Source organism: Haliotis asinina, chromosome 12 (genome assembly GCF_037392515.1).
Source record: "Haliotis asinina isolate JCU_RB_2024 chromosome 12, JCU_Hal_asi_v2, whole genome shotgun sequence".
NCBI lineage: Eukaryota > Metazoa > Mollusca > Gastropoda > Lepetellida > Haliotidae > Haliotis > Haliotis asinina.
In genome coordinates, this window is record NC_090291.1 from 19,797,046 (window position 1) to 19,814,552 (window position 17,507).

Sequence of the window (17,507 nt, forward strand, 5' to 3'; positions counted from 1 at the left end):
TGTACAGATATTTATCGATATAATTGTAACGATAACTTCTAGAGAGACCTATAACAGTTTTGATTCAGTCCATGAATTAGATATCAGATTCAAGACATTCTTAGAACGATTATGCCGCGTTTTCCAGTACAATAGTTAGATGTTACCCCAGATTCACTGAAACAATGTTCTTGAGCCCTTTTATCCAATAGAAATTCTAAGTTAGACTGCAATATAATATCCGCGGATAATACTGTGATTGGTAGATGATTTAGGGTCAACATTTCCGCGCGTCTGTCCTGTTGTCTTGATTTTGAAATCGAACTTCAATTTCAGGTGTTTGTAAATATTACATGCGCGGATGCGCGTAGGAAATGTTCTGCATTCGCTTTATGGTTATAACTAATAAACGTTTATGCTTACGAAAAGTATATCATATTTGCCAAAAACAAATACGTTGTTTTGTTGTTGCAACATTCATGATAAATTTAAAACCAACCTATTTAGCCATTATCCTGCAATATACTATATATATGCTATCATAGAAAATGATTTTATATATTTACAGGCAGTAGGTTATGTGTCCTGGTATATATTGTCGTTAAAACAAAGTTTCCATGGTGATTCAAGATGGCGCCGAGTAACAATCGTAGATGGTTGTGATTTTCGAAGTAGGATTCCTACGAAACTTTTCGTGTTTTGTGAACAAAATGATGACTGTCACGGTTTAGCGATTTATTAGTTCAGATGGCGGAAACTAAACTTGCCTTGGCAAGACTGCCACCATTGTCGGGGTAAGTGGTCAGAAGAAATAGTGAAGGAAATATATTGTTGTTAGCGATACTTGGTTATCCAGCAGAAAGTTATATTCTGTTACATAGTGAAAGATGTGAATATCATTTCATTGTATGGATGCTGCCCGTACTTTATTGACAAACCTGACCCTATTATATATAAAATTGCAAAAATATGCAACATCGTGATCATCTAATTGGTTTATTTTGTTTATTCATATATCATGGCGATGACGTTGGATTCATATAGCGAATCCAAAATATATGTATATATGTGCAGTAAGTGATGCCAGCAGCTCCACTTGTTCGGTCCTGACATTCTTTTCCAAGAGGTGATTATTCATTACCTACACAGTGTAAAAATGAGATTTGATACATCATGAGACAGGCCAATCAATAAATTATATGATTTGTATAATAACATGTTGAAGCAAGTTTCACCAATATCATGAAGGACTAAGTTAAATATGTTCAGAATTTTGCCTCAGAATTTTTATACAGAGTAATTACAGAGCTATAACCTAAATTCATGGATAACTTTGATTCGTGGATCACGGAAATTATCATGTCAACTCGTAAATTATGTTGTGACTGATGTTTTGATGTACCACCCCTTGCTTATAAAATAGTTCTGAATCACTCCATTACATGCAAGTACACTAGATATATTTTTCCAGCATTGAGAAGATAGCCCCAGATCACTAATACCACCATTGCCAAACTTTATTTTTACAAAATGTCAAGTAAAGAAGAGACCGTTAGCTCCAACCTTCACACTTCTTGTCATCTGCTTTCATTGGGCATTCATACATGGTGATATGAAGTAATCAGCTATGTAATCCACAAAACAAGGTGACGTCACATTTTGTGGGCACATGAATGGGCGATGATTGCCAATGGCTTCCGTAAACAAATGTTTCATTCACGAGTGGAATATTTGGCATTTTCAATGTGCTGAATGAATGATGGAAATAATCAATGCATATACAACATGAAATCATGCATTTAAAATATCAATTCCACCATTATATCCACGAATCAAGGTTATGCTGATGTATAATTGTAGACTGTGTTAACAATCTTGCTGTATCAAAAATCAGTATCTCTAGTCACTAGAAAAAATATAAGAACACAATTTTCAGTATTATTGTGTCAAAGTGTATGGATCAGTTTAGTCTGATTTCACTAAACCAGATGACTTTTTTATCATGCTTCATAAAACTAGCGAGTCCAGTTCTTATATAGATAGATAGTTTACCAACTTAGGTACATATTGATGCAAGTCAAATTTCCAGAAATTACCTGCTATGCTCGTAATTACTTTGACAAACAAGACGATCAAAACTTTCAGTGGGAAAATAGCCAGCATCTCACCAAGAGCCACCAACCGTTTTGATGTGTTTGGCGGTCCCAGCTACAAATTAGAGAACAAGGAATATCCACTACCACTACCAAATACACTTAAGGTATGTCTCAATTTACGTTGCAGGCTTCATGCTTCCATATATTTGCATGATGAATTTATCTGTTGCAGTTATTCCGAAGAATCTAGTACAGCGTGTGTGTAAAATTTTGGATGGCGACAGATTGTCAGTTATATGTTCAAATTTTGTATCTCTTCCACTGTTGTGTATATGTCAATGAAAGAAGGACAGGTAGCAATGTTGTCAGTATATACAGTGTCTTATTTGGACTTGTTTATGATGTATCATTTCCAGCTATATCCTACCAGATCAAACAGACATTCCATGATATAACTGCATTATTGTTCAAAGCTCACAAACTCACTCACTCACTCCCCCGGATGATGGGGTAGCCTAGCAGATAAAGCATTTGCTCATCATGCCAAAAAACCCGGGTTCGATTCCCCACATGGTTAGAATGTGTGAGGCCCATTTTTGGTTCCCCCCGCTGTGATATTGCTGGAATATTGCTAAAAGTGGCATAACACAAAACTCACTCACTTACTTATTGTTCAGATTTTTTGTTACTGCCTTTATTTTGTAAACTTACATATTTAAGTGGTAACTTAGATTCAAGAACATATTGAGGCCCCCAGGCCCCCTGAATTTCAAATACCTTGATGATGTGGTATGCTGCTCATTAAGGGTGAAGCTAAGTATTGTAATATCAATGTAATTCGAAAATGCTAGTTGGCAAATAGAGGAAGCAAATTTTTTGTTACCTCCCTCCAGTGCTTGTGCATTTTTATGTAGCATATGAGTCCCAAAGATGGCGGCATGATTGGTCATCTCTGCCAGCATTTTGTTTGGTTCTATTTATGCATTCTAAATTCAAAACACAGAATTATGCAACATACTGTGATATGCATAGAAATACATCATAGAATTTTTGTGATACGCTTTGAGTGAGTTGGATTAAAATTACATCATTTTTAGCATTATTTCAGTAGTCATGACAGGGGACACAAGAAATAGGCTTCAAACATTGTACACGTGGGGAATAGAACCCCCGTCTTTGGCACTTAACCACTGGGCTACCCCACCAGCCCGATACTTTAAACCTCCATAACCAATCCATGCAGCTCATAATATCAGCTTCCGGGTTGTCAGTTCGAAGTAATCAAGTAATTTCTCATGACCATTTTACCTGAAACCAGATCAATGTAATTCCTTTGAAGTACTTGTTGAAGCCCGTTATCATCATGTCTCATCCATTCCAGCCTTATGTGGACACCAAAGCAGGAGAGCTGGACACATGGCCAGCACATGCCAGTGGTCAGACACTGGGTGCAACATCAGCCATGTTGTCCAAGAACAAGAGCCTGGTCATGATAAGCGAGGATGAAAGCGGCAAACCCAGGATGATCCCTAAACCCAGATTCCTGGAACAGCTGGAGAACTTCCTCAAGAAGGAGCTGAGAGCTCTTGGAGTCACAGAAGTCATACCAAGTGAACTGAGGCTCCAGGTAAATACAACCTTAGTAATCCTGAGTTTGCTCACTTACACACAACAAGTTCCAGGTTAGAACTGGTCATCAGCAACCCATGGTTGTCAAGAGGTGACTAATGGGGTTGAATGGTTGACTCATGTCCTCATATCCCAACTGTGAAGATCAATACTCATGAAGTCATTGACTGGATTGATTATTTGCAGACCGCTGCCATGTAGTTGGAATATTGATGAGTGTGGCATTAAACAAACAAACAAACAATCAAACAAATGCAGCTTGTATGTGGATACATATGTGTTCCATTTTGTGTTTATGCTTCAGATTCTCCTCTTTGTATGATACACTGTGGTAAGACTCAAGACTTTCTGCCTGCACAACTCCCAAGTTCTATCCTTTGAAGTTTCTGAAGATTTCTGTGATTATACTATAAGTTCATATTTCCTTTTAATTTCCTAGGCCCATCGTGAAGTATTTGAGTACCTGATCGAAGACTTCAAGACATATCGGCACCTGTTGGCAGCCATCAAGAATGAGTACGAGATGATGCTGGCAAGTCAGAGACAGCAGATCAGGGAGCTGGAACCACTTCGGGTGAGTTTGTGTCTCTGTGTTATGATCAACCACTTCCAGTGAGTGTATGTCTCAGTATCAGTGTGAACCATTATAGTTGATTTTGTGTCTCAGTATCAGTGTGAACCACTTTGGTAGAATTTGTGTCTCTGTATCAGTGTGAACCACTTTGGTTGAATTTGTGTCTCAGTATCAGTGTGAACCACTTTGGTTGAATTTGTCTCTGTATCAGTGTGAACCACTTTGGTTGAATTTGTGTCTCAGTATCAGTGTGAACCACTATGGTTGAATTTGTGTCTCTGTATCAGTGTGAACCACCATGGCTTTGAAATATTTTGTGTTAGGTTATGTCTCTGCATTTTTTAACCTCTTTGGAGGGATTTTTGTCCATGTGATTTTGAAATTGAACCATTGCGGTTGTGTCAGAGTGATTGATTCACTTTGCTTTAGTGTGACACTCAACCACTCAAGTTGTATCAATGTGACTGAATATGTTACAGTGAGTTTGTTTGAGTGTGACTTTTACTTTCTCCAGTGTGTTTGTGACAGTGTGACTTTCAAGTGGATGAACCAGTTTACAATGTGTGTGAACCCCTTAACTGAGTTAAGAACAACATTCCTATCCCTAAGTACACAGTCACTTTCATGAAGTGACTTTATAATTATGTAAGTCTTCAATCATAGCAACCTGATTCTTTCCTTCAGCAAATGTTGGTGACAGTCTCAGAACAGTGTGACCAGAAAGTCATGGCGCTCCGTGAGGAAGAAAAACAAGGTACAATGGCACTGTGTGTCTAAAACTTTCACCATTTTGCTTGAAACACTAGAAGTTAGGCCTTTTTGCAATATTTGATGGTGTTACATGAGGCAGGAGTGACGCGCTTGTCCAGGCTGTTTCAGTTCTCTTTTAGGCAAGCTGGAATTCTATGATTGTTGGTTCAAATCCCAAATTCCTGGTTATTTTGCTTTAAAAGCACTACACCACAGCACCAGGTCATCACAAGGCCTAAACATTATCCATTTATTTTAAATTTTAATGTTTCTGAACACCTTGTCATGGATGTTTGTTGTTTGTTTCTTAATGTTGCATACGTTCAAGCCGTATGATGGCGGTTATTAGATTATTGAATCTGGTTGAGACAGTCTAGTGATTGACATCATGAGCATCAATCTGCACATGTAGGATAAGGTATGAGTATGGTTTTACAGCACTTTTAGTAATATGCCAGTAACATTACAGCAGATGCCACTAGAAATGAGCTTCACAGTAATTGTTCCCATGAGTTCAATGGAACCAGGGTCGAACCTTTTTATCACTAAGCTACCCCACTTGATGTAAGACTTGAGGACATACTCACCTACACACGATATCTTTGCAGAAATTATTCGACTGAAGGCAGACAACAAAGGGCTTCAGATGCAGATCTCCTCCATGAGGAATCAGCAGAAAGACCTGGAGGAGCAGGTGATCCGACTACAGGAGAAACTGCATGAGGAGTACCGCAAATATCGGGATGAGTTTGATGCTCGGAAACTGCTTGTGTCCGACATCAACGATCTCCGTTATCAGCAGGAGGACTACCTTGTGTCCAAACAGAGTCTGCAGGATGCACAGGAGGCCCAGGAAGACCCCATCACACTAAAAATAGCACTTAGGTGAGATAGAATTAAATCTATGATCATATTCTTGTCTGGACCTGATCACACTTGAAATAAAACTTTGATGAGATAGAATTATTTAAATCTAGGATCTTATTCTTATCTGGACCCCATCACATTTTTAAAAAATCACCTAAGTGACATAGGGTTAAGACAAGGATCATATTGTTATCTGGACCCCCATCACACTTAAAATAGCACTTACGTGAGATAGGATTAACACAAGGATCATGGTCCTATCTCAACACCAACACACTTGAAAGCACTTAAGTCAGACAGGATTAAATATAGGATCACATTCTTATATGAACCATATCAGATTTTGAATAGCACTTAGGTGAGATAGGATTAACACAAGGATCATATTCTTATCTGATCCCAATCACAACTGAGATAGGACTTAGGAGGTGAGATAGGATTAACACAAGGATCATAATCTTATCTGATCCCAATCGCAACTGAGATAGAACTTGAGAGGTGAGAGGTGAGATAGGTTTAACAGCACTGACACAAAATTTGTTCTTATCTTGAACTTATCATGCTTAAATCAACACTGAGGTGTTACAGGATATTTATGACTGACACAATGATCATATTGATCTTGACCCTGTCACAGTCAGTATTTTGCTGACGTGAGATATGATTATCTGGGCTTGTGACTTGTCTACATGTCTGAATGTTCAATTCTGCATCTGCTTATTGAAGGTAAAGAGATTTGCTGATGTTCAAGCATAAATGAAAATTTCTGAATCAGATGACCTTCAGAACCCTGAGATTGTATCATACTGTCTGTATTACATGTGTTTCTCATGCTGCTGGTTACAGGAAGGCACGTGAGGATGAGAAAAATGCCACACAGCGACTGAATGAGATGATAGCTAACTATGGGGATGTTATTCCCAGACGAGACTTCGAGGCATTAGAAGCCAAGTATAAGGTATGATACTACACTGCCAGGGATAGAATAAACATTGTACTTGGTGAAAAGAACCTTTAGATGAGAAATATGTTGTGAGATAAATTCATAATTGTTGACCTGACTATGAAGTATTCTGTCACAGCCACACCACACAGTCATGAATGTCACAACCGTCCCATCTGTTCCATACACGGTCCTTAGTATGAGGCTCATCCTTCAGTTGGTTGAAATCTATAACCTGTTTATGTATATTATATAAACTAATAAAATGCTTTTATTTATATCTGTGATATTATAGTTGTTATGGTTATCCTTTTTCAGCATTTTTTTATGATCTGTGTTTATGTATAATGCATGGATAACTTGGTTTATTCAATACAAGGCTGAAATACTGTAACTATGTCACATTTGTCACTTACTCATGTCATTTTTGTCACAACACCATATTACATTTGTCATCACACTAATGTCACATTTGTCACCACACCATCTCACATTTGTTTTCACACTGTCACATTTGCCAACTTGTCATATTTGTCACCACAGTTGTTACTGTAGTATGTCACATTTGCCACCACACCTGTGTCACATTTGTCTCCACTCTGTCACATTTGCAACCATGTCATATTTGTCACCACAGTTGATACCATAGTATGTCACATTTGCCACCACACCTGTGTCACATTTGTCTTCACGCCATGTTACATTTGTCACTACAACATGTCACATTTGTCACCACACTGTCACTTTTGTCACCACACTATATCATATTTCTCATCACACCATGTCACTTTTGTCACCACACTGTCTCACATTTGTCAGCACACCATATTATATCTGTCACCACACCATGCCACGTTTGTAACCGTGTCACATTTTCACGGTGCCATGTCACAGTTCTCACATTTGTCACCACATTGTTACATTTGTCACCCTATTGTGTAACATATGTCTCCCCACTGCCACATTTGTCACCACACCATCCCACATTTGTCACCACACCATGTCACATTTGTCACCACACCATGTCACACTTATCATCATATGTCACTTGGTTCCAGAAACTAGAGGAGGAGAGTCAAGTCTCAAAGAACGACTTCATGAAACTACAGGCTGAGCATGAGTAAGCAATAACTTGAATAAATTCACTGATGACATACTATGAGAGGAAAGAGGAAATTAACTACAGTAGACAACCTACTCACAAGTGGTTATTATCGCATGCTGTCATGGTATAGTGAAACTCCTGATGTTAGACAGCATTAACTCAATCAGTGATAATGAAGAGACATAGAATTTGACGCTGTCATCATGGAAAATATAACAAATTCTTATATTTGAATAACACGTGATGACTTAAAAAGACGCTGTGTAGACAGGTTTTTTTGTGTTTCAAGTCTTTCATGGGAACCACTGTGGTCTCATAAGTACATAACTTATCGGCATTGTATGTTTCCAGAGCTCTGCTTGATGTACAGAAGCAGGTGACACAGCAGAGAGATGATTTTTACCTGGAGCTGGAGACTCTCAAGAGGAGTTCCACACCAAGGTGAGTATGACAATTTTACAGCATCAGCTGATATCAACACATTGCCATGACGCAGACTTAAACATTGGCACTATCTTCATACCAACACAAACATCAGCACTCCTTCATGCATTCACATCAACACACAGTGGGGTGGGGTACCCTAGTGACGAACACCCAGGTTCAGATCCCAGGTACAGTGAGTGAGACCTATCTCTTGGGTCCCCTGCTGTGATATTGGCTGAGTATTGCTACATTAGTGGTGTAGGACCAAACTCAGTCACATCAACACAGACTTTAACACAACTACAGACATCAACACACTGTTTCCACACAAAAAGACACCAACTGAGGTGTCGGTCCTGACTGACTCTTTCACTAGACAGGACGTCTATATTGTTTCAGGCCCGACTGGGACCGGTGTGCTGACCACATCAATGGAGGCCTGGCGCGGTGGAAGGAGATGGCAGAGGGCAAGAGGAGCAATGAGCTGGTGGATGTGCTACTCACTGAGATTGGGTCAGGTGGACTTGTCGACTCTGCTGGGGCAGACTACTTTGATCCTAAGGTGAGATGATTTCACAAGATGAACAACAGTCTTCTTACAATACAGTGTGAATATGTAGGGAAAGATTTAATGGAAAATATGTTACAAAACATACTAGGTGATGCATCAAGTCAAAAGTGGCTCCTTGTTAACCATTGTTTGAAATGTTAGTCTTAATCAGTCATGAACAGGATCTGGTGGTGACTTGACTGACTGAAGTCATCATGGGCCCGTGCTTATAATATCAACCACTGGTTTGAGTGGTCAAAACACCTACTTACAGATCTCCGTACTGGTCACTGGAATATTTATGAGTGTAGCATCACACAACATTCACTCTATTCATATTGGTTACCTTACAGTGTGTTTTCTTGGCTCTCAAGTATTTGACAGAGCTACAAATAATCACACATTGCATAAGACTCCAATCTTATATTAGTCAAATGTGTTTCACTGTAACTGTATCTTCTTTCAGGGCAGTGGTGAGGATGTGCCTGCCTATCTGAAATCTGAGGGTCAGGTCCGAAACAGGCGCCTGGGCAAGAGAGACTGCTCACTCCTCATCAAGGATATCTGGCGGGAAAAGGGCGCCCATGATGCCCAAGTGAGTGGTTTGACAGTTGGAGTGAGTGAGGGAGTGAAATTTAAAGTCATTTTGGCAATATTTCAGCCTTAGTGTCACTGAGACAATGTGTACAGTGGAACTGTTTTTGAAAATCGTCAACAAGGGACAGCATAATAACTAGCAGAAGTTCGAAAATTGACTTAAAACTAGTCATAGAACTGTACACTATCAGAGTAGTCATGTCAGCAGCTGGAGCAAAATAACACAAAATGAATGTTAATTATTTCTGAACAAAATCTTGTTCAGTGATGGTTTGTATTTTTATGTGATCTCAAATCTACCTGTAAATGGCTTCATGTAATGTTTCATGCACTCATGTTTTGACTTTGGAATCTATAAAAGTGATCTTGAAACTATATTCTACTCTGTAGTATGCTGTCTTACTAATAGTCAGTCATGTTACTAATAGTCAGTCATGTGGCTATGTTACTAATAGTCAGTCATGTGGCTATGTTACTAATGGTCAGTCATGTGGCTATGTTACTAATAGTCATTCATGTTACTAATGGTCAGTCATGTTACTAATAGTCAGTCATGTTGCTATGTTACTAATGGTCAGTCATGTTACTAATAGTCAGTCATGTTGCTATGTTACTAATAGTCAGTCATGTTGCAATGTAACTAATAGTCATGTTGCTATGTTACTAATGGTCAGTCATGTTACTAATAGTCAGTCATGTTACTAATAGTCAGTCATGTTGCTATGTTACTAATAGTCAGTCATGTTGCTATGCTACTAATAGTCAGTCATGTTACTAATAGTCATGTTACTAATAGTCAGTCATGCTGCTGTGTTACTAATGGTCAGTCATGTGGCTATGTTACTAATGGTCAGTCATGTTACTAATAGTCAGTCATGTTGCTGTGTTACTAATGGTCAGTCATGTTGCTATGTTACTAATAGTCACTCATGTGGCTATGTTACTAATAGTCAGTCATGTTACTAATGGTCAGTCATGTTACTAATAGTCAGTCATGTTGCTATGCTACTAATAGTAAGTCATGTTACTAATGGTCAGTCATGTGGCTATGTTATTAATCGTCAGTCATGTGGCTATGCTACTAATAGTCATTCATGTTACTAATAGTCATTCATGTTACTAATAGTTAGTCATGTTGCTGTGTTACTAATAGTCAGTCATGTTACTAATAGTCAGTCATGTTACTAATAGTCATGTGGCTATGTTACTAATAGTCAGTCATGTTGCTGTGTTACTAATAGTCAGTCATGTTACTAATAGTCAGTCATGTTACTAATAGTCATGTGGCTGTGTAACTAATAGTCAGTCATGTTACTAATAGTCAGTCATGTGGCTATGCTACTAATAGTAAGTCATGTTACTAATGGTCAGTCATGTGGCTATGTTACTAATCATCAGTCATGTGGCTATGTTACTAATAGTCAGTCATGTTACTAACAGTCAGTCATGTTACGAATAGTCAGTCATGTTGCTATGTTACTAATGGTCAGTCATGTTACTAACAGTCAGTCATGTTGCTATATTACTAATTGTCAGTCATATTGCTATGTTACTAGTAGTCGTGTTGCTATGTTACTAATGGTCAGTCATGTTACGAATAGTCAATCATGTTGCTATGTTACTAATGGTCAGTCATGTTACAAATAGTCAGTCATGTTGCTATGTTACTAATTGTCAGTCATGTTGCTATGTTACTAATAGTCAGTCATGTTGCTATGTTACTAATAGTCAGTCATGTTACGAATAGTCAATCATGTTGCTATGTTACTAATGGTCAGTCATGTTACAAATAGTCAGTCATGTTGCTATGTTACTAATAGTCAGTCATGTTGCTATGTTACTAATAGTCAGTCATGTTACGAATAGTCAATCATGTTGCTATGTTACTAATGGTCAGTCATGTTATGAATAGTCAGTCATGTTGCTATGTTACTAATTGTCAGTCATGTTGCTATGTTACTAATAGTCAGTCATGTTGCTATGTTACTAATAGTCAGTCATGTTGCTATGTTACTAATGGTCAGTCATGTTACTAACAGTCAGTCATGTTGCTATGTTACTAATAGTCAGTCATGTTGCTATGTTACTAATGGTCAGTCATGTTACGAATAGTCAGTCATGTTGCTATGTTACTAATAGTCAGTCATGTTGAGGAAGTCATCATGTGCAGATGGCTGATGGGAACATGAGAGAACTACATTGAGAGGGAGTACTACTTTTGTCACAACCAATGTGATGTACACAGTAAACCACCTTTAACAAAGAAAACTATGTCACTTATGGAGCATAGAGAATACCTTTTGACTGTCAGGGTGGGGAGGTAGTCTAGTGCTTAAAGCATTTGCTTGTCAGTCCGAGGAACCAGGTTTGATTCCCCACATGGGTATAAAGTATGAAGCCCATTTCTGGTGTCTCTCACTGTGCTATTGCTGGAATATTGCTAAAACCATACTCACTTCACTCACTGTTGATAGTGCTCTTCAACAGTTTTTCAAAACCTGTCTTAATTTAGGATTAGGTATTCAGGTTGTGGTACCATGCTTATCTTTTGTCATGATATTCCCCAGAAAACGGATGGGAAGCGTGAGAACATGGCAGACTTCCTGCACATGTACCTTCAGCGCCGCTTCTCCCTGGATACCATGGTGATGGAGTGGGGCTACAACCTGCACGACGCTCTGCAGCGCTATGCTAATGATGACAACATTGGACTCTTCTGGGGAGTGCTCTCAGGGGAGGTAAGTCATGCAAAATTCCTGCAGTAGTGAGGATGGTTCATTGTTGGTCCACAGACATGGGAATGTTGCATGCTTTGGATCCTAATCAGCAGGGTTGCAACGGTTCATTTGATTCATCGAAAATTGAATCTGACACCTTTAGTTCTGATTTTCAATAACCATTATCACCATTTCAGTTTGGTATTTGAATACCTATTTAAAATATTTCCACACAGCTGGAATGTAGTTTTGACTCCAATCTTGCATGCATGTGGTAGAGACTGAATAAGCATGAATACCCGACAAGGACACATTACACTGACTATACACGACCAGTCCTTGTTGTATCCATTAATGCCAAGCGCCAGGCAGGGACCAACAAGTACCACATTTTAACGTCTTTTGGCATGACGTCCTGGGTTCGAACCTGTGACTTCCACTCGCAGGGCGGACACTCTAACTATTACACCATGGAGGCAGTCCATTGTTCAAAGTACTTTTAAACCAAACGTACTCATTCTACTAGCATTCTGGGTGTACTCAATCAAATATAATTACTATGATGTACTGATAATTATTACAGTCTGTGAAGATATGGATCAGAATTTGATCCCCAGCAACCCATGCTTCTCGTATGAGGTGACCAACAGGATCAGGAGATCAGGTTTCAGACTTGTTTGACACGTCATTATATTCCTATGGCGTAATAGGATGTTCATGCTGTTGATCACTGTATTGTATGGTCCAGGCTTGATTTTTCACAGCTTGCCATGTAGCTAGCACATTGCTGAGTGCAGCGTTAATAAAACCGACAGGCTGTAATTATTACTCCGGTGTCAGGTCTAGAAAATAAGGATAATTCCACAGCAACACTGATGACATGTAACTGTTTGCCAGATTGATGAGGAGGTCCACCACAAGCAGCTGCTCATCATCCAGAAGCTGATCACCGCCCTCACCAAGATGGACTCAGAGCAGGGCAACCAGGGCCAGTTGTCCAGGGAGGACTTCAGGGCAGGGCTGCAGGAGTTCTTCTCCGGCATAGAAGAAGAAGCCTTGCAGGCCATGATCCAGGCAGCTGAGGTTGAGCTTGATGCCAAGGAATCTCCGGATGTTGAGTATAAGAATCTCTTTATGGAGGTCAGTACATTATAAATAAGACAGCTGAGAATGATGAATTGTGTATCTGTCTGTCACCTTAGCCACAAACTAAAATTGGTTTCTGTCTGTAACCCTCAGATACATGTACAATACCCAACTGGTCCAGATCCCCAATCGTCATCAATGACTTGCTTAATGATAGATATGCATGTTGATCCATAAATTAGCCAAATGAATACATTTTTTATCATTTATCCTCTCAAAAATGCTAACCAGGAAATGATAATGTCCCTTGAAAAAAATTACTGATAAAATCAGATTTTCCCCCTTATACCTGATATGTGTTTCAGGTTTAGTGTTATCACGTAGCTGAATATTTCTTCCAGAGGATGATTTTACTGTGTTTGTTACTTTGCAGGATGACGAAGGTAGAACTGGTCCGTTCTTAGATTCAGTTAAGAAATGGCTGAAAGATGAACGGAAAGCTTATATAGAAGACATCAAAGTCAAGCTGGAAGACACAGAGTAGGTGGAAATATATACACCTGTAACATTAGGTGTTAATGTATTGTAACCATGTGTTGTAAAGGGCAGGTAACTCTGTTGGTCACACTGGATGACTAAGACTGAAAATGTTTCAGCATAACCAGCATGGAGTGAGTGAGTGAGTGACTTTAGTTTTACGCTGCACTCAGCAATATTCCAGATATATGGCGGCGGTCTGTAAGTAGTCGAGTCTGGACCAGACAATCCAGTGACCAACAACATGAGCATCGATCTGCGCAATTGGGAACCGATGACAATTGTGTCAACCAAGTCAGCAAGTCTGACCACCCGATCCCGTTAGTCGCCTCTTTCGACAAGCATTGTCGCCTTTTATGGCAAGCATGGGTTGCTGAAGGCCTATTCTACCCCGGGACCTTCATGGGTACCCAGCATGGTTATTGCTTATGATATTAATCACTGGATTGTGTGTTCCACACTTTTTTTGTGCAGACTGTTTTCATATAGCTGGAATATTGCAGACAACAAAGATATAGTGTGGAAGGATGATGGTAGCCATCATGGGCTGTTCTAATGATTGTACATATACAGCTTTCTCTGGAGCTAATGCAGATCAGTCATATGTATGAAAATGGATATGGTCCTTAAAAATGTCATCAGTAGACTACCAAGTGGGTGGCACCAGAGTAAATGTTTGATACTTGTATAACCTTGACCTTCCTTATGTTAAATCTTTCACCATGTCAAAACTAGGATACTGGCAAATCAACATTATATAGAAATAGAAAAAATTCTGAACTGTCTGGTCAAAGTTAGTTACTTACCATTTTATTTGGTAGTCATACTTGCTGACTTGGTTGACACGTTATCGGATCCCAACTGCATAAATTGATGCTCATGCTGTTGATCACTGGATTGTCTGGACCAGACTCATTTATTTACAGACAACTGCCATATTGCTGGAATATTGCTGAGTGTGGCATAAAAATAAGCTCACTCACTCACTCATACAGTGGAAGATTCAAGATAGGAATCAGCTAAACCAGAATGTCAAAAGAACCAACAAAATGCACTGTTCCAATGCTCAGTATTAAAAAGCTTAGGGAGATAGCATCAGTATCCAGTGTAGCATCTGTCAGAACTATGTGTACACAAACCATTAACATCTTATTAACCATACATTATGTGTTTCAGCCCTGTGAGCCCTGATGACCTCAAGAGAGCCCTGAGCCTCGCTGACCCTGAGATCACTAGTCAGCAGATGGACTCCTACCTAGCATGGGCATTTCGTGTTCCGGCAGAAACTGTTTATGACTGCAACCCACTGGAACAAGCCGCCATCCTGCAGAGGCTGGAGAATGGCAATGTGTTTAGGGTTGGTCAGAAGATATAACAAACCAAATCCCTGCAAGATGTTTAAGAATGTTCTGTTGTTTTTGTCCCAAGGTGCCCTTTCATCTCTGCCCCTTTCACTTCGAACCATCCTTCAACATTAGCATCAGAAGCCATAATTAATTAACTGAACATGTCTCAACCTGAGGCTGTGAGTTGTGATTGAATACACAGTTATATAAAATATTCTCTGTCATATTAAATCAAGTAATGCGAGCTTGATATATGAGATCCATTCTAAACCATTTCAGTATTTCCCAGCTCATGCTGTTTTGATAAAAGATACTATACTTTAAGATGTCAGCTGAAATAATTTTACAGAAATTGATGAGGATGTTTTTATCTGCAACTGCACTCTTTTCAGGTGATGTTTTTCTTATTGTGCCTTCAGACAAAAATGTAAAATTGAAGTATATGTGGTCAAATTTTTTTCCAGATTCCAAACACCATATATACTCAATGACAAGTCAATGATGTGATTATACTGTACTTATATTTTTTGCTTAATATGTTGAACTCTATAGGGAACGGAAAGCTCAGTTTGTCAAGAAGATTTTAATGTATTTTAAGTGACTTTACAATAATCCTCTTCCATTAAATAAATATTGCAAACTTTTTTGCATGGATTATAAATTATGTATTGGAGAACCAAAAACTCATTACAGTGATGTGTGATAACATTATTTATCTCTCACCAAAGATAATTATTCTGACATTTTGTCTTGTGTCTGTTTCAATATCACTCTCCAGTTAGCATCACCAGAGAGGTGTGTTTGGTATATTTTAAGTTATCCACCAAAGTTACATTCTAATGCCTTCCCCTGATGTCATAATACTGCCAAAGAAGTATGTCGCCAACTTGTATATATATATATATATTATTCTATTAAAAGAGATATTCATTTTCTGTCTTGTGTCTTATAAATGTGTAATTGTTCTACATGTATGGTTTTATTCTTTACCAAAGTCTGTTGTGATAATGGTTCAGATGATAAAGTTCTGATACAATAGAAGATGAACTGAGGGGCAAATGATACTGTACCTGGTGAGTTTAAAAAGAAATTGACAATATCTTAATTAGTCATATCACATCCAGAATAGGAACTGTGCTAACAATTACTTTGCACTCAAAGTATTTTTTTTGTAATATAATTGACTTTTGAACTTTTGATAACTCTTAAAAAAGAAAAATATTTTCAACATTGCATGCAACTGCTGATGGGTATCTTTTTACCTTTGAAAATTATAAATTTCACAAAGTAACAGCATTTCAAAGCTGGTAGGTGTGAGATGACTATCTAAATATTTCCTAGTTTTCTTTGAGCAGATATCATGCTCAATAATTTACATAACAAATTTCACAACATTTCTTTAATTTCCATTTACATCGATACTTTTTTGGTATACTTTCTTTTGCCCCTCAGTTTATGTAATCCTATAGCACACTGTACAATAACTTTCTGTTGTATATTTGTGGAATCCTTGTGTTCATTGGTCAGCGTGGTTTTAGTACATGTAGAGGTCACACTTCACTGTTTGAATGTCAGAATGTAGTGTTTAAATACAATTTGACATGCACAATAGCTACCTAACTGGTGGATGGTGGAGTAGCCTAGTGGTAAAAGCTCATCACGCCAAAGACTTGGGTTTGATTCCCCATGTGGGCAAAATGTGTCACGCCCATTTCTGGTGTCACCTACAGTGATAATCTTGGAATATTACAAAATGCCTTGTAAAACTAAAGTCACTCACTCTACCTGATTGAAATAAGAACGTACTTGGGATGATGATGGTATGTCATATGTGTTGAACTGATGTACAAAATAACTGTATAATTGCCAAAAATACCATGCAAAACAAAAACACCAAACCACATGAATTCATTTCTAATGGAAACATTGTTTAGTCTTCCCTGACAAGATGTGTCCGCATTAAAGATTGGCACCTCAACGAGACAACTGTTGTAAAGCTGGGACCTACTGACAGAAGTATTATATCTTTGTCCTTTAAATTATCTATTTTATAACCTTTCTTGGTGTTGTAAATATGTGTATGTATGCTGTAATCTGTGTACTGGAAAATAAAGTTGGTATGAATAAATGTGACAGGTGCTTTCTTGAAGTACAGAGAACTTCTCTGAGTGGCATTTAGAAGTTGGTGTGATGAACAACAGACACAACAGTTTCCTTGTTATTAATGTGAGAAGTGTTTCAGTGTAGCTCACTAGCTCATTTGCTTGGTAACTGTGTTAGTAGCTACACCGAAATGTCGCTCATA

At 38.5% G+C, this 17,507-nt stretch overlaps 1 protein-coding gene across 1 annotated transcript; it reads left to right on the plus strand.

The window, feature by feature from the left end:
* Positions 1–596: 596 nt before the first annotated feature.
* LOC137258755 (translin-associated factor X-interacting protein 1-like) lies at positions 597–17,330 on the plus strand. The gene is made up of 15 exons (XM_067796444.1): positions 597–773; positions 2,125–2,239; positions 3,457–3,702; positions 4,144–4,278; positions 4,963–5,032; positions 5,637–5,913; positions 6,742–6,853; positions 7,897–7,958; positions 8,295–8,384; positions 8,769–8,931; positions 9,386–9,514; positions 12,084–12,254; positions 13,131–13,373; positions 13,753–13,859; positions 15,033–17,330. Exons 1-15 carry the CDS (start codon positions 727–729, stop codon positions 15,229–15,231), a joined length of 2,166 nt encoding a protein of 721 aa, XP_067652545.1. The 5' UTR covers positions 597–726; the 3' UTR covers positions 15,232–17,330.
* Positions 17,331–17,507: the final 177 nt, after the last annotated feature.